This window comes from Drosophila tropicalis, unplaced genomic scaffold (genome assembly GCF_018151085.1).
Source record: "Drosophila tropicalis isolate 14030-0801.00 unplaced genomic scaffold, ASM1815108v1 contig_593, whole genome shotgun sequence".
Taxonomy (NCBI): domain Eukaryota; kingdom Metazoa; phylum Arthropoda; class Insecta; order Diptera; family Drosophilidae; genus Drosophila; species Drosophila tropicalis.
This window is the reverse complement of record NW_027173070.1, coordinates 5326139-5349582: the sequence shown is the minus strand read 5'-3', so window position 1 is coordinate 5349582 and position 23444 is coordinate 5326139. Positions and strand designations below refer to the sequence as shown.

At 36.9% G+C, this 23444-nt stretch overlaps 4 protein-coding genes across 5 annotated transcripts; 1 reads left to right on the top strand and 3 right to left on the bottom strand.

Annotated features, from left to right (window-relative positions):
* On the bottom strand, nucleotides 1-4188 carry LOC137577981 (trichohyalin). The gene is made up of 2 exons (XM_068291584.1): nucleotides 1043-4188; nucleotides 1-891 (listed from the first exon to the last, which is right to left on the bottom strand). Exons 1-2 carry the CDS (start codon nucleotides 4171-4173, stop codon nucleotides 108-110), a joined length of 3915 nt encoding a protein of 1304 aa, XP_068147685.1. The 5' UTR covers nucleotides 4174-4188; the 3' UTR covers nucleotides 1-107.
* A 7296-nt stretch (nucleotides 4189-11484) lies between these two features.
* On the top strand, nucleotides 11485-11951 carry LOC137577977 (PI-actitoxin-Aeq3b). Its single transcript, XM_068291578.1, has one exon. It carries the CDS (start codon nucleotides 11485-11487, stop codon nucleotides 11773-11775), a length of 291 nt encoding a protein of 96 aa, XP_068147679.1. The 3' UTR covers nucleotides 11776-11951.
* A 4454-nt stretch (nucleotides 11952-16405) lies between these two features.
* Nucleotides 16406-19448, bottom strand: LOC137575959 (dymeclin). The gene is made up of 5 exons (XM_068288752.1): nucleotides 19074-19448; nucleotides 17806-19003; nucleotides 17171-17746; nucleotides 16989-17111; nucleotides 16406-16926 (listed from the first exon to the last, which is right to left on the bottom strand). Exons 1-5 carry the CDS (start codon nucleotides 19214-19216, stop codon nucleotides 16777-16779), a joined length of 2190 nt encoding a protein of 729 aa, XP_068144853.1. The 5' UTR covers nucleotides 19217-19448; the 3' UTR covers nucleotides 16406-16776.
* A 471-nt stretch (nucleotides 19449-19919) lies between these two features.
* LOC137577170 (uncharacterized) lies at nucleotides 19920-23319 on the bottom strand. 2 transcript variants are annotated; one of them, XM_068290565.1, is made up of 3 exons: nucleotides 23152-23319; nucleotides 22928-23034; nucleotides 19920-20808 (listed from the first exon to the last, which is right to left on the bottom strand). In XM_068290565.1, the coding sequence occupies exons 2-3, from the start codon at nucleotides 22976-22978 to the stop codon at nucleotides 20650-20652; spliced, it is 210 nt and encodes a 69-aa protein (XP_068146666.1). In that variant the 5' UTR covers nucleotides 22979-23034; nucleotides 23152-23319; the 3' UTR covers nucleotides 19920-20649. The 2 variants fall into 2 exon arrangements, 1 of the variants encoding a protein (XP_068146666.1); XR_011032374.1 differs by lacking the exons at nucleotides 22928-23034; nucleotides 23152-23319 and adding an exon at nucleotides 21617-22921 and having other exon boundaries at nucleotides 20671-20808.
* Nucleotides 23320-23444: the final 125 nt, after the last annotated feature.

Sequence of the window (23444 nt, the reverse complement as noted above, 5' to 3'; positions counted from 1 at the left end):
CTACAAAATTTGTTTTTAATTTTTTATAATAAGTAGAAAAATAAATCAAACAAAATCGCATAACAAAATCAAATTGAATGGTAAACCAGAATAAAATTCACTTTAGTTTATAGACCTATAAAAGCTTTAGCCTGTTGCTGCTGCTGTTGGTGCTCAGCCCCTGCGCCCCTGAATAGTTCGGCCGTCCTAATCAGTTTGATAAATCTTGGGGTGAACTCGCCAGTGATTAATATTTTATTGTCTTTGCCGGACGAAGGTTGTTTTAGAACCTGACTCAGTTGGGCATTACGTTGAATACGTTCCGCTGTATCGGCCATTTTTCTTAGATAGATTAAATCCATAAGCAACTCATCGCGTATATTCGATACTGATTGCTGATCTTCCATGGGCAATTCATCATATTGTCGCAATAGTTTCTTAACTATTCTTGATTTTTTCTCTATTTTACTCGGGTCAAGCAATCGCACATCTTGGCTGAAATCATTTGCCAAAGTCTGCAAAGTGCTCTCACGTTTTTCGCGGCTCTTTTGCTGTTCGGCCATAGTTTTGACTATAGTATCGTAGAATTCCATCAGATCGGGTCGCAGCGGTATACAAGCACGTTGCCTCACTTGATTGTCTATAATATCGCTAATGGCCTCCATAGTTTGCCTGACCATTTCTTCGGTATGCTCGAGATATTGATCTGTACGATCGTTGCGTATCTGATAGAAATTTTTAGGCTTCTTTTGTAAACACTTGCGATTTCGTTCCAAAACTCCAGCCAGACGATCCAAACTTGGATCATTGTTAACCGCCTCAAAGACAGCATTGACAATATCCTCGGAAATTTTACCACTTATTAGCTTTTCATAACTATCCGATGAAGGTTCATCAGAATGTTGTACAGTACTGAAAAGATAGGAAACATTTTTTATGATATCGATTTGAAAAAGAAACTAATATTGCTATTTAAGCCTTTCCCTTGAAGAAGAAAAGAGAAAAATTTATTAAAGGTAAAAAGGCAAAACAAATCTGCAATTTTTCCAGCTAAACTTCCCACTTCTTCAACTCACCATTTTTTACTTTCTTTACAACTTGAAGGATGACCCTCTTTGGCCTTTGTCTTTTTCTTTGCATCTTTTTTTTCTTTTGTTCTTTTAACTGGTGTCTACGTGCTTGGCGGGCATATCGTTCTTCGGTGTCTAAGTTTTCATTCATTTCATCAACCAGTGTTTGATTCTCGTCTTGTTCTTTATCAAGAAAATGATCCTCTATATCATGATCGGAATTCAAACGCTCGTAACCAGGTTGCAAATTGATTGAACCATTGCCATAGAATTGTTTTGTCTTAGGATCACCGCAAACATTTGCATTAATGGAGACATTTAGTTTCATTATATCGGGATTGTTGCAAATGTTGTCCGTGGGTGTTGCAGCTGTTGCTGAAGGTGTTGCTGCATCCTCGGAACCAGTTGGAGTTGAGCCGTTTATTGTAGTTGTTTTGTTTTCCCCTGTAGATGATGCTGCAGATGGTTGGGTAATGGGCACACAATCGGGATTGATTGTTGTTAAACGAGGTTCTACTGTAGTTAAACAGGGATCACTGTTCAATATATTGGACTTGCTTTGCTTGCTATTAAAAAATGGTCCCAAATAACGATGTACTGGCGACTGTTTCATTAAAATCGATTTATTTTCATTGGGTATTGCTTTTGGTATTGAGTTCATTTGTGCATGTTGCTGCAATTGCTGTTGAAGTTGTTGCTGCTGCTGCGGTTGTTGCTGTTGCTGATGTGATTGAGTCTGTTGCTGATATATTTGATGTTGCAGCTTGGCTTGTTGCTGTTGTTGTTGCTGCTGCTGTTGGGGTTGTTGAATTTTCTGCAATTTCGTTAGCTCATTAAAAAAATGAGTCAAATTGAAACTTGCTCGAAAATTTGACGGTTGATGCGCCTGTTGTTGGGGTTGTTGTTGTTGCTGCTGCTGTTGTTGTTGTTGATGTTGTTGCTGTGGATATTGAACTTGCTGTTGCGGTACCAATGGATAAGTTTGTTGCTGTTGGCGTAAGGTCAACATAGGCACCTGATTCCTTGTATTATCATAATGAATTCCATTTAATTGTTGATTTAATAACTCACCATCATCTTCATCTGCATTTTTCGCCCCATCTTCGGTATCTGAGGTCAGCGGAGCATTGCTCAAGGAACCCACATGCATGTGATTGCCATTGTGATCTTCTAGATCAACCACGGATCGCTTCGAACGTCGATGTTGCTCCTGCTCTGGCTGCTGCTGCTCCTCAAGTGGTTGATGTCGTCGTCGTGTTTTTCTTACAGCACGTTTGGCTCTTTCCTTCTCGTTCTTAAACTGCAACATTTCATTGGCCAGTAACTTGACTACTGCATCCGAATTAACTTTGATGGCTTGACTTGCCTTACAAGGATCAACCTTAGTTGGTTGAGCTGCCACTGCGAGTGCTTCTTCCGATGCTGTGACAGATTTAAGGGGGTCCTGCACTTTGAGTTTCATATTTAAACGCAACATGGCATCATCTTCCTTATTCTTGACAATCGCCGTTTTACTGGAATGCAAAGGGGAATCGTTTTCATTTTCACCCTTGGCTTCATTTTCAATTTCTATATCCGGTTTACTGGACTCCAGTTTATTTTCCTCTTTAGTTTCATCTTTGATTGGAGTCTCTATAGATTTTTCGTCATCCTGATGATGTTCCTCTACCGATGTTTCCACTTTGTTTTCTTCGCTCGATTCCTTCTCTTGATGGTTTTGCTGATCTTTTGACTCCAGTTTAGTATCTTCTGTCTGATCGGCATCAGTTTCCTGTAACTTCTCAGTCTTTTTACCTTCGGGTTCTCTTTTAAAACGTTCATAGTCCTTGACTCTGGAATAATCCCTCATATTGGTACGCTGATTAAGCGAATGAAATTGCTCGTATTGAGGTAGACGATAGTCATAGCTCTGTGGTGAGTCCATTGTTTGACGCATCGAATCACTTCCATCGAAATTTGGGTTAGAGAATGCTTCATATTGCTGCGGCATTATAGCATCCATATGCTCCTCCAATTGTGACTGTTCTCGCTGATCCCTTTGCTGCATTTGTCTCTCCCTACGCCTGATCAAGTCATCTACCAAAAGGCTTCTCCGCGAATCTGTCAAAGAGTTACTAGGCAACGATGGCCCCATTCCTTTCCTCATTAGACGATTGCTGGTCTTAAGCTTGATCTCGTTCATGGGATTGAAATTGGAAGAACTACTACGCTTAAATGGATATCTAATCGGGATTTTTGAGGCCTGTTCAGAAGCCTCCTGTTCAATTTTGGATAACTTATAGTTGGCCTCATGAGACAAATTGTTAGCTTTCAAAGGCAAATGGGGAAAATTTAGTCGAGCCAAAGTCTGCTCGTATACCCCATCGGGAATGGGACCATCACCATATTGCGGTAATTTCTCCTCAGATTCGCTAGTCTTTACATTTACCTTATCGTTGTTGTTGCTCTTGTAGAGACGTTGTCTCTCCAGCTTTTCCTCATGATCATGGAGTAATTGTTGCACTTGCTTTAATTTAATATCCAATTGTGTGGCCGCATGACTATCTTCCTCTTGATACGGAGTTCTGGCGCGTTCCGATTGCATGATAATTGTATCCTCCGGTACATTTTTATATTTCAATTTCACTTTGCCAATTTCTGTACGCTCCATTGCCTTCTCATAATTGTTATAAAAAGTCTTGGCATGGTCTTTCGCTGGCACAGCTCGCACCTGCTTGTTGCCGGTGCTGCTTTCCTTTGCTTGCACTTGGGATTGGCTTTTACTCAAGCTCGCCTGGATGTCACGAAACCAAGCATCGGCTGCCATTTGCAGTGCTTTTTCATCTTGTACAGACCCCGCAGCCGCCGCTGCGTCATCGTTACAACTTTTGGGTGCATCTTGGGCAAAACTGGCCAACATATCATCAATTGAATTACGACGCTGACGCTGATCTGTTGCTGAATCTAATACTTCATCATAGGGTGCTCTCAGGTCCTCTAGTTCTTGTCGTGCCTCATTAACCGCATGATGAAAGTTTAGCAATTTCTCATTACCCATCTTGTTATGTTTTTGAGACTGGCCAATCTCCTGAGACTGCAAGCCGCTTACAAAGACCAACATGATCCACCAAAATATAGAGATCATTGTCTTTAGATCTAATAAAATCAATTTACAAAATATAATATAAAGTTGTTATGAAAAGTTTTCATCAACCTACTTGATTCTCTCTGAGAATATTATAAGGTTTATCTTGCGAGGATAACTAAGGCATGACCATGAATCTTTTCTTTAGTGACCGTTAAAAGATGAAGAAAAATTAGTAGAAAACTGAATCCTTTGCACTCATTGAAAAACAGATCTCAAGATTGGTTATTGTGGGTGTAGAAATGCTCAACAACTTGTACACCCTTCACTATGCGCTACTAGCTTTCCAACTTGTGTAAACTATGATATTCATGCGATATTAAATATTCTAAAAACTCTATTAGCTGATTTCACAAACGCGTTTTCAATCAAAGCATTGTAACATGGCCGTTCTCTATTAAAGAAGCTCTCTGGCTTACCACATGAAATGTCGTTTGGTAGATTCGGGCAGGCAGGCAACAGGTGTGGTCCATAACTTTTGACAACCTTCCACGACCGATAACGCAGTGAGAGACAGAGAAAGAGTAAAGGAGAAAAAAAAGAGAGAGCGTCGAGTTTCCTGTTAGGAGTATTGTTTTAAGTTGCCTTGCCACACACGTAAAACGACTGCGCCGGCGGCTTCCGACAGCTGTTTAACATGAGATGTTCTTTTGTCATATGTATATGTACATACATATACCATGTAACTCTGCCACTCCTCCTGCACTCATCCTTGCCCACATTCTGACTCTCTCTCTCTCTCTGCTACAATCTCTTTCTGTAGCATTCACTATTGTTTGTTTTACACCAATGTAAATCATATTTTTTTTATGTTTGCCAAAGTTTTGCAAGTGTGTTGTAGGCAACGACAATAACATTTCCTATTTCCGTCTCCTCTGTCTGCGCTGCAGTGGCACTGTATGTGTGTCTGTATGTGTGTGTGTTATCACGACTCTGACTCCCACATACATTGAGAGGCTGCCATGTCAATGCCACAAAGTCAGCACAATGCGCGACTCGAAATAATTGAAAATAATCAAACGTAGAGCAACTGCAACACGAGCAACCGAGCAACTGAAGAGGAGCAGCAGCAACAGCTACATATATAAGCTACCTCGGCAAAAACTAATGTAATTAGCAAGAGCATTTGATTAAAAAGTTTAGTTTTGTGCGGTTCTGTCTGAAATCCATTTGAATTAAACAATGAGTTAAAAGTTTCCCATACATCACATAATGTTGATGATGATGATGATGAAATTGAATGGGCCAAGATATGATTATAATAGCCAAAATGAAGTTACTTGAAACTTTGCCAAAGCCAAGAAAGCCATTTAAAGGAGTTCAGATTGAGCATATGTCTTCTTATCCTTTATATACTACCATTCAATTATAGTAGACTTAATGAACTTAAGATTCGAATCTGATTTGAAATATTAAAACAATTTGATATTTAAACGATTTCCAACAAAAGGAAAACCAACTCTTAAAGGCAGCATCCAAATAGGTATTAGTTATCAAATTAAAAGCTGAGTAGATAAATCAACACAAATATTAAAAGATTAACTTTGGATAAAATTTTTAACAATTTAAAGATAAATTTCAACTGAAAGGCCCACTCAAACTGTCCCCCCTCTTTAACTAACCTCTCCCCGCGGGGGCTTTCCTTTTGCTTTCAACATTTACTAGTTAAATATGTTCTCGGATTTCATAAATGCGGCAAAAACACGAGTTTTTGATGGCATTTTTTTTTGTCTTTGCTGCTGCTGTTCCTCTTTTGTGTCGCATTGTCTTAGCATCAGTCTGTGACAGCAATTTTTACTTATGCCTCAATACTTTTGCCTTGTCACGGACTATGAGCAAGATGGAAAAGAGCATAAAAGGACGCAGGACATAGGAACAAAAAATTTAAAAAAAAAAAAATGACATGGGCAGCAGCAGCATTTCGTTTGTTTTTCTATTTTCTTTTTGAGTAAAATATTATGTTACTAGCAATCCTCGTCCTTCTCCTCCATCCTCCTTGCCAACAGGCAGGACAAAGAAAAACCCGTCAAAAAAAAAAAAAAATGAAACAAGAAATGTAAAATTGAAAACTTATTTAAATGCATTTACTATGCATATATGCAAAAGCCCAAGGAAAGGAAAGAAAGAAAAAAAAACTGTTGGCCGCTTGGTGGCAAAAACCACAAACAAGCAATTCATTAAGCGGAATAGAAAATTACTGACAAAATGCCGACTGCCCTCCCGCCTTCTGCCTCTTTCCTGACCATTCTCTGGGCAACAGTTTACGAGCGGCAGACGCAGACATCGCATCGAATGGCTGCATATTTACAACTTTGAAATGTTTCATTTTATTGGTCTCGAAATGAACAAATGGCGAAAAACACAAACACAAACACACACACACATAGAGCAGAGAAGCTGGTAAAAAATTTTGCATAATTTATGAGCAGAGAGCGCAGAGAGGTGGAAGCTACAGCTACAAAGGACTTTGGAACGCAACCGGCAACACACACGAACCAAACTGATTTAAATGCAATTGCATTGAAGTATGTTGTCAGGATGTGTGCCTGTGTCTAAAAGAATGTGAGTATGCAGGATGCAGTTGAATAAAGTAGAGCCCAGAAGGATATGCACGTGCCAAGTGAAAAATATTGTTACTGGTCGGCATTCGGCAATCGGCAATCGGCAATTTCTTTTCATTTGCCACGACCATGTTGCCAAGGTGTTGACTCAATGCTCTACGTGTACAGGTAGATCGTGCTGCTCCTTTCTTTCTTTCTTTCAACTAACTGTTCTGTCCCATCGTCCGTCTATCCATCTATCTATCTATTTGCCGCTTGACCATTTTTTTGTGCATTCTTAAAATGACTTTGCCTCAGGTGCAAGTCAAGGAGAGAAGGGCAGTGAGAAGGAAATTTATTGTGACAACCATCTACCGTCAATTGATCAAATTAAATAAACATGAGACACCAGGAATAGCAGCAAACTCTCTAGAAGCAAAAGAAACATCAACATAAAATTCAAATGAAAAGTTCAAAACAAGAATTCTATGTATCTATATTTCAATTTTCTCTTTATATTTACTTTAGTTGTGTGTACTTGCTGCCATTTAATATAATTTCTGGGCAACATTCGCTGCTAATTGCTGATAATTAACTAAATGACAAGCGGCACGTGACTCGAGCAATGAGAAAAGTTTCAGTTCATCTGAGGCTCATAAAGCAATCACATGCACTTGCAACAACAACTATAAAAACGTTTCCTTTATCGAGAATACCCTACAAATAGACGGAAACGGGGGGGAGTCTCTTTGGTAGACCAAGTCGTCAAGTATGAAAGTATTTTTTAGGAAACTTTCTCTATTTTAGATATACAAATATTAGACGGTTATACACTCCAGGTCATTAGGTTATGGACATATTATTTTGTATTCTTCGTAAATAGACGTATGAGTCGATATCCTGCAACAGAAATAAAAAGTATCAAATATCAATTTTCAAATATGTTTTAGAGAAATATAAATTGTAATAATTCTGATATGATATATTGTATAAAAGTAAGCCAAGTATTAGAAAGCGTATTAAGCGCACAACCAATGTGAAAGGGATATCAATTTCGATTTCCATTTTATTCCAAATGCTTAGTGTATATATTTTGATAAAAATATAATAAAATTTCATAAATTCAATTTGATGTTGGCTTAACTAAAGGGTGAAATCATGTTCGATATATATTTGGATTTTCAGCTCTTTGGGTCTTCTTGTTCTGCCTGTCATGGCTATTTGCCATTACCCTGTCCCGCCTTGTCCTTTAGTACGTACTTTTTTTTTTTTTTTTGGCTACATTTCCTTTTGCAACTTCTTTTGCCTCTCTTTTTTGGCTTCTTTTTGTGAGCGTGTTTTTTTTTTTTTTTTTTTTTTCTTTTCTTTTTGTTTTTGGCAATTTTCCATATGCAACACGCAACAGACGTTTTTATGTTTTCTGTGTTGCGACGCCCATAAAAAAATAAACGAGTCAAAAAGTTCGTGAAGCAGAAAGCAGGAGAAGAAGGACAAGAAGGATGTATGTACGTACATATGTAGCTGATGCTGGAGATGGGACAACTGACTGACCACTGGAGTGGAGAGCCAAAGTCAATTATATGGAATTAATTTAGAGGAATAATGGTGCAAATTGTTGCGGCTATGGAATGGAATTCAAATTGCGACTCAAAATGTTGCAATTAATTAAATTATTGTAGCAAAATGACATTTTTCTGGATGTTGCATGCAACAGTTTTCCACCGCCAACGAAATTTAATAAACACAGCTGCCAACTGGCACCCATCCCTCTGGCACTCTGTCTCTCTGTGCGAACGCTTTTGGCGTGTCATGTAATTGATGCGTTAATCTGCATATTGACAGCGGTTATTTTGCGGGTGGCTTTATGGAAATATGCCTCTGGGTCTGGCCTGGGCAGGCAGCAGATAGATCTCTCTGAGTGGGCCCATTGGTATTTTGCGTTTACGAACATGTTAAAAGGACGAATTCCCTATGTGTGTATGTTTTTGTGTGTGTGTGTGTGTGCTGTATCCTGGGGTAAGTAATTTAATTACATTGCAGTTTCTATATTATTGCCATATTTCGTTTATATTGGCCCTTAGCAAAGTGATCAAAATTTGTCAATCAATAAGCCAGAAATTTTGGACGAATTAGTTTAACAATTCACGTTGAGTGAGTGACGAAGAGAATTTTATAATTACCAAAATGAAACAATGGAAAATTAAGAAAAAAAAAAAACTATATCCAACAAGTGAGTCCTTTATTTTTAGAACCAAAAATGTGTTGATGTTCAAGCCTAAAGCTTTCTCTTTAGTGTCTTACAAGAGCTCAACGACTAGACTATTGGCGAACTTAAGAGAACCCTATTTTAAGGGAAAGACCCTGAAACTGGAAAACGAATTCTGTTTAAAAGTATTAACAGAGTGAAGCTAGTTAAACATATTTTCATTGCATTCTTTGAATATTTCAAATTATTTGCAGCCCCAAGATGGACAATGAAGTTTTCGAAAAACTTGCCATATAAAATCATTGCATACTCTAGGGCTGATGCAACAATTCCAATCCAAACACATATGTCGCAGTATTTTCCAATTTATTGCAAAAGTTTATTGCTGCTGCCAGTTTGCTTTCGAGGGAATATGAGCGTAAAAGGAAAATTAGCCAAACACATACACACAACACGCACGTTTGCACACACACACACACACACTTGTGGAAGGGGAGTGGTAAAAGAGACAGAAAAAGAAATACTTAGATGTGGCAGGAGCATCAGGTGGCTGGGCTTTGTTAACGGATTTATGCAGCCAATAATAAAACTTGTCGAGCCTTCGAAATTGATTTATGTGTGGGAAAAATAAGACAAACATAAGGACAATTCGCAGTTGAGCGGCTCCGATGTGGTCCTAGAATAGGCAGGCATAAGAAATGAAGAGGTGAAGAAAAGTAAAGTAAAATAAACTTACTTTTGTGTGTCTTGATAGGTGGGAAAACTTTTAATTTTCTAAATGTATTCGCTGGCATTTTCCTTTAAAGCAACACACGCACAGAGAGTGTGAGTGAGTTAGTGGGTGGGTGACTGAGTGCGACGGGAGCTTGGCAATTTAATGCCGAGGCAAACGTAAAAACTGGAAAATTATGACCAAAATGAGAATTTAATCGAAATACGTGAGTGGAAAAATGAAAATTTGACTGCAACTTGGGAACGTCTGCAACAGCCGTAGAAAAAGAGAAGAAGTAGAACCCAGCACTAGGAGCAAAAGCAGCAAGAGCAACAGCATAAAATGCCAAGTGCAAGCTCATGCAATTTTTATCATGACCAGAAGATACTTGGGCTTGCTTTTACCTCACAGCCTCCCCCTATTTTGCTCTCTCTCTCTCTCTTTCTCTGGCAAAGCATCATCATCAACATTGCCTTCACCTGCTTATGCGTTACATTCAACTCGTAGATATCTGCTTGCCCCTCAGGCAATTGCACAAATTAATGCCACCAACTTGGCTATGACTCCTGGTCTTCACTTCACTTCCATCCCTCCCAGTTGCTTTCTCTTGGTAAGCAGACAATTCTCAAATGAGTCAACACAACACTAAAATTGTTTATTTTATTATCAGGCAATTCTTTTCCCTTTCTCCATGACTCTTTATCTCACTCTCATTCTCTATGTCAGTGTGTGTAAGTGTTTCTAAAGGCTAAAGTCATAAACAAATGCGGCTAGCTGCAAATGAGATGAAAAACCTTTAAAAATGGTAGTTGTTAAGTAACCGAAACAATGTTTCCTGGTTAGAAAATGAACTCATAGACTTGCTGAATATTTAAAGGGAGTACTAGAGTACTTAGTTGAATTCTTTGCTAAAAAAAAAAAAAAATTCCAATTTGATCAACATTTTGTCGTTTTGATCAAGTTTAAGTAATAGTTATACTTAAAATCAAACAATATCCAGTGAGAAATAATAAGTTTTTACTTTATTTAGTTGTAATTCTCAACATGTTTTAGATTTGAAGATATGGTATGGCCGTAACGATCCGTAGCGATGCCTGTTTTCCCCTCCTATTAGCTTTTATTTATATTTCCAATATGCTTTGAGTTTTTTTAATCAAATGATTTAATGAAACCCACCTAAACTGAGCATAAAGATGATGAAATTAAGAATTGACAAATAGATTAACCCGATTCTTTAAGCTAATTTTGTCTTTTTAAAACTCAGGACTTACGACTTGGGAAATTTAAACTTAATACATAAAAGATGATTAAAGATTATCAACCAAGATAATTTAAAATTTATATCTCTTATAAATTCAAATTTCAGAATGTAAACGCAAACAATTAAATTTTAATAAGAACTAAATGAAACTTTGTTCGTTTAGTGTACGATTCTTAATTCTAAACTCCTCTTCGACACATTCAATAAATGAGTACAGCCTAAAGACACATTGCCAATTGCCAAAGTTAAGAGAGAGAGCCAAGTTAAAGAGCGGATCAAATCGAAAGCTTTTCTCCAACTTTGTCTTTGAGTCCATTGATCGATGGTTGGTTGGTTGGTTGGTGGGTAGATCGATGGTGGTCTTTCGTAGCCACGCTCGTCAAGTCACGTCCATTGTATAAAACCAAAAGCACCAACATGCAATGCAATCAGTCAAGAGCTGCAAATTGCCAGGTGAACAACTTCCTAAAAGAAACAAAAAAGAAAAAGCTTTGTGCAAAAATATAGTGGAAAAAACACAACAAAAACAAAGGAAAACAAAATGTGCGATCGTAAATTAAGCTGTTTCGTTGTGCCGCTACTTTTAATCCTCATGCTGGTCAGTAATGTATCAGAAGCTCGTCCCATGGATCTGTACGATGATGTTAGTGAATTTTTTGATGCCATCTCCCTGGATGATGTGGCCAACACGGGACGTAACACCCATCCGGAGCAATTCTGTCTGATGCCAGCACGCAAAGGTGTCTGCCGTGCTCTGATTCCACGTTGGCGCTACGATCCGGAGCAGAAAAAATGCGTTGAATTCAAATTCGGTGGCTGTGATGGCAATGAGAATAATTTTGCCAGTTACAAGGATTGCATGTCCACCTGCGAGGGCATGTAGGGACCATGTAGTCATCATGTGGGGAGAAGGAGGTGTTGCCAAAGGCGACCTCTGAAAAGTAGCGAACCAAAGGCAGCATTTACACACACACACACACACACACACAACATCATTACCATTTTCTTTACACATATTTATAAAGTTTTCGCTTTAGTTACAAATTTGATTTTTAATTTCATGCATCATTTCTTGTACCTTATTAAGCACACACCTGTATTTATAAGTTAGTTCTTAAGTTATTGTGATACACAAATCAAATAAAGTTGACAATTTTTTATACAAAAACAAAAACACAGTGGACAAATTCAATTTTGAATAGTGTAAAAGTTCTGAAACAAACTGAAGAATTAACTTCAAATTCCGTTACGAAAGAAGAATTTCAATCTACAATTTAATAGAATTTTCTAGAATTCAAAAAAAGTTTTGAGACTTTCTTAACTTTAAGTAGAATTAAATAGAGCTGCGACCAAACTAGAGTAAAGTTGTAGGAAGTCTCGAATTAAAGTTGTATGTTTAGAATAAAGTCTCGAATTAAGGTTAGAGCAGTAGATTTGTTCATCCGTTTAAAAAACCAACTATTCTTAGAAGACTTGGCTAAAAATCTCCAAAATTGAAATGGATGGAAAACTATATACATAAAGCTAAAACTAGTTGCGAACTACAAGCAAATGGCCCGAAATCAAATTATTCTCTTACTATATAATATTCTACCAAATAATTCATTCCATTCTGCCTAGCTCAAAATTTGTTATAGGTTTTACAATATTTGTCATTTTTGGTTAATATTTTATTCTTGTTACAAATTCTTTAATCGAATTAACATATACAAGAACAAAATTTTTGATTTTTCCCAATAGGTAAAAATTTAAATTAAAGGCATATTTCAAATGGTCTCTATAATCATGTTAGCTGTTACATAAAATGTTTAAGAATCAGAACTAGAGAATTTTATATAATCTTTTTCTATAAAATTCAAGAAATTTCCAGAGAAATATTTAAAGATGCCCTCGACCAAACCTACCAAAGATTTTTATGGCCTCACTCTTCAGAAGATCACTCACATTACTTGACCACAATGTTGTTGTTGATGTTATTTTTACTATTGCTGTTGTTGTTGTTCTTAAAGTACTATGGGTTGATTCATGCCGCGGGCTACTCAACTTTCATAGATTTCACTTGGAAATGGCCCCAGACAAAAACAATTTCTTATGGCAAACATGCAAATACGAGTCAAACAATTCAACTGGTTAGACAAACAAGATCAATGGGTACAAATAAAGCAGCGACAAAGGTCGTCATCAATGAATGCCTAGTTGGGTCTAGGCAAACCACAAAAACGACCACTGACGTCAGCAGCAACAACAACATTAACAAAATCATCAACACAGTCAACTTCAAGTAAACTTAGAAAACAATTGAGAAAAAAAGGTGCGAATTTATGTTAAATCGATTGGCAATAAACAAAAACCCAGCCGAATCAGCCGAAGAAAAAGGGCAAAACAATTTGAAATCAAACAAAAGCATTTTTAAGTATATTTTTAAAATATTATTCATGTTTCTCTAATCGCTATGCTGGACAGTGGGTCAAATGTGATCAACAATATTTGTAGTAGGTCTACAAATTTCGATGATTTTTTATCTATTTGGTTTTACTTCAATAGATCAATTGCTTTTTTATATGAAATGAAATCAGTCTAATATTCTCATACGCACTGTTGGCTCTTTCAGATTACGTCTTTGTAATCTTTTCAAACCAAAATCAAAATCATACTATATTCATACGCCATGTTGGCTGATAGCTGGACCATATGAGTTCAGAATCTTAGATATTAAACCAAAATCACTATAATACAACAGGATTGTAGTTGTTTTTTTATCGATTGCTTTTCTCTTAAGGATTTCACAAGTTTTACATACACATACGCCCTGTTGGCTATAACATTTTATAGCTACTTTAATGAATACCCTTCTAAACGAAATGTAATAATTTTCTTAATGAAATATAAAATCATACGCCCTGTTGACTTTAGAGTATAATTTTAATCTACACCCAGATCGTTATTTTTAAAGAAATGTGACCATTTTCCTAATTATTTCACAAGTCTTGAAAACTCATACGCCTTGTTTAAACGGATTATTTTTAAACCAATGTGCCACGATCGCCACGCGTTCGCTGAAGCGTGAGACCGTAGCCCCGATCGCACCTCAGCCCCCTCTGACCACGCAGACGAGGGCAAATTTCCAATTTGATGTTTTGTTTTTCTGCGGGACCTGCCCTGCCCCAATCTATGGATCAATGACCGTAAGAGCTGAACTGTTGTTGATGTTGCTGCTGCTGCTGCTAGGCAAAATGCGGGCGATTGCAACATAAAAACAAAAACAAAAAACAAACGCAACCGGCAACCGGCTATGAAAAATGCCAAAAATAATATTTATCGATGTCATAATTTAGCTATTGATTTTATTAATTCACAATGATTATTGCACAATCATTTTGCTGCTTGTTGCCAGTTGGTGCTGCGCAACAATTGCTAGAAGACCAAAAAAAAAAAAAAAAAACGATGTTGCAAGTTCGTTACTAACGCTAAATTCTAGAAAATTCTTTATTATTGATTGTACAAACTGCAAAATGGCCAACAATATTAACATTAACGAAAAGTCAATAAACTTTTTTAACCCGCATAGAAAGAAATTTGAAATATTTTCGTACAAAACAAAATTAATTAAAATGCGCTAAACGTAGCAGACACATGAAAATGCAGCAACAACAAAAACAACAACAAAATGAAAAACAACATTAACACTAGCAATAACAAATTTTCCGCGTTTTCTGTAAATGAATTTTATTAGTTAGGTTTCTTGCAACAACAAAGAGGCAACTTTAATGTGTTGTTTCTTTTTTTTTTTTTTTTATTTTTTTTCGTTTTTTCGCTAGTTTGCAATTGGCAATTTATTTATTTAAGGCACGTAGAGCGAACCAGCAGCAACAACTGCAACAGCAACACCAACAACAACAACAATAACAACAACAGCAAATAAGAGTCAGTCTGCCGACCACAAAATTCCCCTTCCACTTCTGAATAGACGATGGAGGGGAACTACACAAGTCAACGAACTTTTGTTGTAGGCAGTAAAACGTCGTCAGTTCTTTTTTGTTGTTGCTGCTGCTACTGCTGTTGCAATTGTTGTTGCTGCAGATAGTGCAAATATGCATTATGAAGTGTAAATAGGCAACCGGCATAATCATCATCATTATCGAAGTCGTAGGCAACGACCAGAGACCAGAGAGGCTTGGCCTGAGCTTATATACGCCCTTGACTGGATGACTATCCATCTCCATTCTCATGATATAGTCATATGACTTTTTATATCAACAATTTTAATACATATATCTTCAAAACTAAACTATTTATAGCCCAAAGATTTTAATAATCTTCCATTAATAATTATTATTCGGCCTTTCTATCTTTCCATGGGCTTGGGCGGCTTTAAGTAGTTTAAAAGAATTCAATAAGAAATCGTTAAAACAATTTAGATGATAAAAGTGGCATGTATGTATAGTAATTAGTTTTTCAAAAATATTGAAAGTCCAAAACATGTGAACCTCTGACCCTTAGGATAACATTCCTAGCAATGGTTAAGATACATGTCAAACTGAAACCCAAAATACTTTATTTTATTAAAAATTAACTAAAAAAATAAAATTTTTGGCGTCGTTTTGATTAAATAAAACAAACGTATTAGTTTCTAACTTTTTGAAACAGTTTAAGTTTTGATGATTTAAGTGGAATTTCAAGCAAAAAACATGCGAAGTTGAAAAACTGTATGGAAGAAGTTTTAAAATATAATAAAAACATATTTCAACCTAATCACATTTTTCGTATACTCACGTAACAAAATATTTTAACATCCTTTAAGTCCAACAATGAATTCTGTTCATGTTTCTAGTCTGGATCTCCTAATTAATTCTAATAAATCTTTAATAGATTTAATAAAATTTTAATTTTTTAATCACTCAAGTTATTTAAGAAACTTTTTAATAGCAGATTCTAACTAATAAATTAGTAAGAACATAAAATTTCTATTTAGTCTATCAGAACACTTAAAGAAATACATATACAGAGACAACATTTAAGAGTTATTCAGGAGCAAAGATTAATTATTTTAGCGTAAATATTGAAAACATGAAACATACTTAAAGAAGACATTTTCTGTTTCCAGTTCTTAATGTCATTTCTTTCTATCTGGAAGAATCTAAGAAAATTACAAAGAAATTTCTTTGTGCTTCTCATCCTTTTCCACTTAAATGCCTTCAAATCTTATTCCATTCAGTTATGAAAATCTTATAAAGACTGCCGAATAGGTGCAAATCTAACAGAATTCCTCAACTACTAGTTCTATAAAAATTAAGAACAATTTGCCATCTAAGATATGAGCCCTTTTTATGAGTTACACATTTCTAAAATCATAAGCATACACAGAGACAATTTCGTTTTGGTTTTATCTATAGATAAGACCAATTTTCAGTCACCTGACGCTCCAAAAAAAACTTGTCTCTAAGATAATGATACTCGAAATTAAACTCGAACGTGGTATGGAGAATGAAAAATGATGAAAACATTAAATCAACTTTAGTTAATATATAATTTATAGACATTTCTTCCAATTGCTAAATATAATTCATACATATACATATTTAAATATATATATAATTATCATAGAACTAACATATACAGTGTAAATATATTAATATATTCAATTTATCTGTTTTTTTTAGATAGTTTTAGTTTAGTTGAATCGATCAATAGGCGTTCAGTGGAGCTTAACTTTTCGGTCTTTTTATGTGTTTAGATATACATGTATATAGTAGAGTCAACGAGAAGATGTACACAGGGAAATCAACTTATTTGGCTTTGGATTAGATTTTGCTTTAGTACGTTCAGGAAGCTGAAATTAAATGGTCTGTGTGTGTGAGGGTGTATTTGTGGGCGTGGCATAATATTAGCAGGCTATATCTGTGGTGACACTTTTAATGCTCTCCGAACTGAAATGCACACAGCCATATTTGCAGACCAACGTCCAGACATACGGAATGAAAAACTCTTCGGGAGCATCCTCCTCCACATACTTAAACTTAAGGTCGGGAAATTTCTAGACGTAAAAAGAGAGAATACATTGTAGATCAATTTAAAAAGGTAGTCTATGACATTTACCCTCAAACGATCGCTTGACCATTGGCTGGCTCCCTTAGATATCACCTCGAGCACCTCATTGACACCCAATTCGCCGCGTTGCTCTTGAACACGTTGCAAGCGTGATGAGAAGAAACCAACCACCTAAATGGAGAAACCGCATTAAATATGTGAGAAATATAGGCAATAATTTTGATAATTACCATATCAATATTCTGTATAACATCCTGGAAGGCATGATGACTGCGGAAGCTCTCGAAAACACTTCGTTTATACAGTAGGGTGTAAACCAAATTTGGGCAATAGACCAATTGATTTGTCAGGCAGGAGTTTAATATTTCCAATACCATGCGCAGTACTTCCTCTAAAACGCTTAAATCCTGCAGCATATCCTCTGGTGTGCTTCCAGACATATTGACAAACACATTAGCCCCACTGCCGCCATCGATTGTCGTCGCCGAAACGTTTCCATCCTGTTCCGTGCTGGCTGAGTGGGAATTAATGGTCAATGCGGGCTCTTTAAGTTGGGCATCCAAACGTGTGTGTTTACGTGCCAGTGTCTCGAAGAGAGAGACCAAACGTTGCGCCACATATGGATGAAGGGCACGAAAATGTCCAGACATATTGGCCAATGCGGCCAGGCAATTTGTATGTAAATATTTATCCCTCATTTTTAGCATGTTATATTGTATGGTTCGTATAACAATCAATATGAGAATGCCACCCAATGAAATTTCGGATATAGTACGCTCTGTATACCACGATATGTTCTTTAGCATCTGCAGAAAATAGAGATTGGATTCGAAATTTATGTTAAGATGATTCAAATTTAACTTACAATTGTGTGAACATTCTTATTGAAGCCCTCATCCTCGCTGAGAATGAGTAGCACAATCAAGGACATGTAAATGTGATGTGAATTGCTATCGGGAGCATTGTACAATGTCTGTAAAATGGGTATAACCAAATGTTCCAAATCCTGTTGTTGCATCACAAAACGATAGAAACGCTCATTCCGATGTAGCAGCAAATATAATAATAATGTGGCCTGATCGATGGTTACAATGCGACTCAGTGTCTCATAGACGGCAGAGAAATCAATTTGAAATGATACTGGTGCCTGCTGTTGTTGCGAACGTGGCGAATCCTTTGAGTCTGCGCATCCAAAGAGACTCGTTCGATAGGGATTCTCTTGCGATGTACAATGATTGGTCAATATCAGAATGAGCAATAGACTCTGATTGGCCAATGGGTAATGAGAGCGAAATTGCTGACAGATCTCTAGGCTGGAACTAGCGCCCACGGCTTGATTTGTGGGTTTTAATAAATCTTGCGACTTGCGAAACGAAAATATCGATAGCAAGGATTCGGCAATGCCAAAGACAAATGAACCAGCCGAACTAGAGCCAAACATTGTGTGTGGCACTTCATTCAGGCGGGACACAAAATGCAGGAGAGCCGACATCAGGACATTGGCATGCTGGCACTTGAAAACAGTGCGAAAGACCAGAGATTTGTCCATACTTGGCTGTGGAGCAAACAAATGCACTGAGAGCAAGGTAATCAACATATTGACGGCCTCCAAATGAAGATGATAGGTGAACTCTTTCACCGGAATCACCACAATCAAATTAACCAAGGCATCAATAAAAGTCTCAAACTTAGCACCATCCACAATGATAGGAGCCAGCGGCGCTGCCGCTGCCGCCGCTTGTTCATTGGTGGTAGCCTCTATGGCAATTGAAGCCGTCTCGACTGTCGCTAACTCGGCACTAGGCATAGCCTCGAAATGCTGCAGCAATTGAAACTCTGAACCCGTCTCATTGATATACTTGACCAGGCTGCGTATTATGAACAAAGCATTGAAGGTTTGCCACACATGCAGATTGCTCTCCTGATCAGATAAAGACAACAGCTCGCTGGTCTTCTCCAGAAACACGGTGACCAAAGAGCCAAAGTTGCCCGTCTTTAGATTATGACCAATAAACGATTGACATAACGATTCCAGCCGCGAATCTAGATTTAATTGGTCCTGACTGGAAGAGGAACGATACAAATGGGAAGTTAAGGTTGATGACGTCGGCAATCTCAATCTCACGAGTTTACCTGGTCTCCGGCAAGACAATGTTGTAGTTGAGCAACTGATTCCAATAGACCTCATCATCGTGGGCAATATGTTGGCGACCTACAAACCGCTGGAGCCACTCATTTGACGATAGATCTGCTGTCCTGCTGACATTGATACCCATCTTCCTTTTTGTTTTTGTGAGGGTGAGGATTTGTTCTAGGATGGAGAAGTCTGCACTATGCCCTCTCTCTCTCACATACACAATCTCAGGCTCGCTGTCGGTCTTTAGCGCTCTCTGTCTCTCTCCGCCTACTGCATTGATTGCGACCGGCTAGTCTAGTTAATAGTTAATATTATTAACAATTTTTGTAAGACGTGCACGTCACCCATTTAAAGAAAACAACAACAAGAACAACAACAACAGAAGAGCCGAAATTATCGATAAGTCGATAGCGACCACTGGCCATGTAGATAGCCAAAGAAAATGTTTGACACGTAAATATTAAGTAAACATAAAATGTATCTACACAGAATTTGAATTCAACGAAAATAAGCCTTTAAATTGTTTTAAATTTCAAAATCGTGTTAAAACATCAAATATCCCAAAAGAATATCATTTTAGACGAATTTCTGTGATTTTTTTGTACAGTCAAGTTTTTGGTAATGTTTCACACGAACTGATATTTATGACTTCAAATGATATTAAAATTTCACTCAAGGATTCTTTTTTTTTCGACATAAATTTTATACCTCAGTCTTAAATTCCATAAACTTGAATCTTTGGCGACCCATCGATTGACCCATTCAAGTTTGTATTTATAATTTCGATGTTGATTATAACTAAATACTTTACGCACCCCGACAGACAAATAAAAAGTCGTTGATTTTCAAATTGATTATAATGCATATATATATTATTTGAATAATAAACTAAAACTAATTTATTATTGGATACTGTGTCTGTGGTGAGTCGACTATCCAACTTTATATATATATATATATTATATATATAATATTTTGCTCTTGGTATCCCTTTTTTTAGTCGTTTCTATGTTTCATTTCTATAATCAATTTAGAATTTGCATAATACATAACTAAATGTTGTATGTGTATATAGGAAAATTAATGACAAACAAAAAGGAAAGAAAAAAAAAAATGATATAAAATATATGTAGATATAGGGTTTAGATAGATTTTTCTCCTATTTTGTTGTTTCTCCGTTCTTCTCTTGTCTCTGGCAAATTTATCACAAATGTTATATTCCTTTTCAGTTGGCGGAAACAATAAGTTATACATATATCAAATATATATACATACATATCTATATACATATATCCGACAATGTAAACCAAAATCAAAGCAAAGTAATTTTTTTTTTAAATAAGCAAATCCAGCAGAAGTTTTCAACATTTCCCACGAATTAAAATGTTTGTGGTGGTTGTGTTTTGTGGTTGTAGATGATGTGGTGTGTGTGTGTTTTATGTGGTGGGTGTCTTAAACTATAACAAATATACACAATGAATGAATGGAGGGAAACGCATGATCAACTTCTACTCCGACTACTCCATATCTTTCCCCCTCTGCTGCTGCTTTGCTCAATTGCATAAAGTTCACTTATAGTTTGCGCAAGGCATTGTGTTTATTATGCTTCTTGGCCAGCAGCTGTTTCAGGCTAAACGAGGAGAGGGCAATGCCAAACACAGCCAACATGGTCGCCGAACGGGTCACCACACGCCCATTAGGTCCCGCGGAATTTGTGGTAAAGCCATGTGCCTGTAAAAAAAAAAAAAAATATATAAATACATTGCATTATTATTATTTGGATTCGTTTAATAGCATTTTTTAGAAGGCCAAACAAACAAAGTGTCTCGCGAAAATTGGCTAAATGCCCACCCAGCGTAGAGATAACATTTTCTACTACGCAGCGTTTTTTTCCTCCGTTGGCAACGGGTTCAACGGGTGCCGCCTATACCAGATTTCCCACGTTCATTGAACTAATCTTATCGATGTAATTCACTCACCGATAAGACACCAAGACCGACGACCACATGCCCCTTTGATACCTTCTGACAATCACAATGAGGCAATTAGATTATTAGACAACACTTGGAAAAGTATGCAAAAACAATTTTAGTCGCGGTGACTTTGATTGCGTGTGACGTCAATTAATTGTATTTAAATGAGAACAGTGGGTCAAGTTTATTGACTTTTCCCGTATTTAGTCGAAAATTTGGCCCATAGTGACAAAAGAATCAAACGATTAATTAGGTGTCTAAAACTGAGTAAAGAATGAAGAGAAAACGTTTTCTATCCTAATTGTTATCATTAATGACCAATCATTTTAGCGAATTTTCGAAATTAAAAACTTCTAGGAACTTATTTTGTCTCAGAAAGCTACAAACTTTGTCATGGAGATTCTTTTAAATTCTTTACGAATTAGTACAAGAATATACTTTTAAACTATTTAATGCTTAATATATGTATGTCAATTGAATTGAAAGAGGCTCCTTAATTAATTTGGCAAAAAGGATTTACCTATCAAAGGCTATAAACTACATATATAATAAAAAGTTGTTCGTACACTTTTGATTCTGTGTTGATGTATTCTATGTGACGCACTTGGCTTGACCGCTTTCTTCTCACTCTGTTTCTCTCTGTGATTTGTTATCTACTTGGACAGTGACCGGAATTACTTCTCATTTATTGATGTGTGTTTAAATGTGGGCTTCTTCTTCACCCTCCATCATGCGCTTAAAGCGTGCCGAGCATTATAAACGAGCAATGAACAATCGCCAAATCCAAAAATAAATATCATGCATAATTTACTTATAGTATATATGTATATGCAAAGTTTTATTTTTCGAGATTATTATGTTTTGTGCGTTCCTTCTTTGCCTTTGTTTTTTTTTTCATTATTTTTGTTGTTGTTCCGCATTTTGTGTTGGTTTTTCTAGTTTGAGAAGCATTTGCCTAACTGTGGCCGTGCTTAAGGATGTAGCAGATGGAAGATGTTTCCTTCGTTCCCTGACTTTAGTTGGACCTTTATCGCATTTTACAGCATTTAGGAAATTTAGATTCGCCTTTGATATTTCCGGCAAACTGATGGTAATATTCAAAGGCTGTGCAGGAGGCGAAGCCGGAACGAGATTGGACTCACTATTCGTGACAACTTCATCGAGTCTTGGCAAATCAATGGTAATATTTAAAGGCTGAGCTGGTGAAGGTGTCTGTTGAGGCAATATGGATGCCTTGCGTGGGGGAGTTCTAAAGGGATTGGTATCAATCTCCTTTCGTGGCGGAGTTCTGAAGGGTTTAGCATCACTATCTTTTCGTGGATGAGTACTAAAGGGCTTGGCATCAATCCGTTGGCTGGAAGGTTTTGTTGGTGATGCTGCCACAGAATTAGGCGAAAGATATGGTATAGGGGGAAGCAGAGCTTCTAGATCATAATCCTCCACTGGTTTGTCGTCTAGGGCAGCCAAATCCTCTAGGAGTTTTATAATAAACTCATCATCATCATCCCTAACGGATGGAGCAGCAGTTGATGTTGGAATCGCCAACACTTTCTCCACTTGTTCCACCTTTTCGTCCTGATCCTCTAGCTTTAGGTGGGTCTCCAATCTCATGTGATCCTCCATCCTCACGGGATCCTCCTCATCGGAGGAGACTTCATCGTTGTGTGGCCACAAACAAGTCCGGGCCTCGCATTTTAAGATTTGCTCCTCGAGATTTATGTAAAAATGTCGCAATTTATTATCCAAACCTTGGCCTAGACATTCCTCACAGCGGTCGCCAGCTTTAAGTTCCGCTCTGTCAGTCATTTCTGACGTCACAATCACAAGCACTTTGTTTTTGTCTTTTGATGCGTTTTTTACTCTTATTTTATGCTCACCTGTCCGAAGGTCAAACGAAATGCATATAAGCCCAGATTTGTCGTTTTCATGATCCAAAATCAATCAAATATTTGCAGAACTATTGCTTTCGTTTTTTTTTTTTTATCTGAAAGATAAAGCAAATGTTTTACTTACATAATACAAATCGATTTTCTTTCTCTTTGGTTTCTTCCTTCTTTTTAGTTTTTTTTTTATCTATTCTATTTGTGGCTTTTGTTGTTACCTGTTGTATTTAAATATATTGCTGGCGCCAATCTGTCCCCTTGTCTGGTTCAGCAATGCGTTCCGAGTATTATCTAATTTTGTTAAATTCTTAATAATAAATAAAAACGAAAAGAAAATTTTCTTTTCTTAGAACGCATGCCAACCATCAAGTGTTGCAAAGTGACAAAAGTTAGTGCTAACACGTTTTAAATGCCGCTCTTAATGAAGTCGATCCGATGTATACCCCGTAATAATTTAATAATAAATTTTATTCTTACCACAGAAAGTTTTTTTTTTAAATCCTCTCGGTAA

Bases quoted from the DNA above. Each gene is read 5' to 3' on its own strand.
- LOC137575959 (XM_068288752.1), bottom strand. From the start codon at position 19,216: ATGGGTATCAATGTCAGCAGGACAGCAGATCTATCGTCAAATGAGTGG. The intron at 17,112-17,170 runs GTAATTATCAAA...TTCTCCATTTAG, and splicing joins TTATACAGAATATTGATATG to GTGGTTGGTTTCTTCTCATC. The intron at 16,927-16,988 runs GTAAATGTCATA...TTTTACGTCTAG, and splicing joins GGTCAAGCGATCGTTTGAGG to AAATTTCCCGACCTTAAGTT.
- LOC137577981 (XM_068291584.1), bottom strand. From the start codon at position 4,173: ATGATCTCTATATTTTGGTGGATCATGTTGGTCTTTGTAAGCGGCTTG. The intron at 892-1,042 runs GTGGGAAGTTTA...CTATCTTTTCAG, and splicing joins AAAAATGGTGAGTTGAAGAA to TACTGTACAACATTCTGATG.
- LOC137577977 (XM_068291578.1), top strand. From the start codon at position 11,485: ATGCTGGTCAGTAATGTATCAGAAGCTCGTCCCATGGATCTGTACGAT.
- LOC137577170 (XM_068290565.1), bottom strand. From the start codon at position 22,978: ATGAAAACGACAAATCTGGGCTTATATGCATTTCGTTTGACCTTCGGA. The intron at 20,809-22,927 runs GTGAGCATAAAA...TTTTTTTTACAG, and splicing joins TTCGTTTGACCTTCGGACAG to GCACATGGCTTTACCACAAA.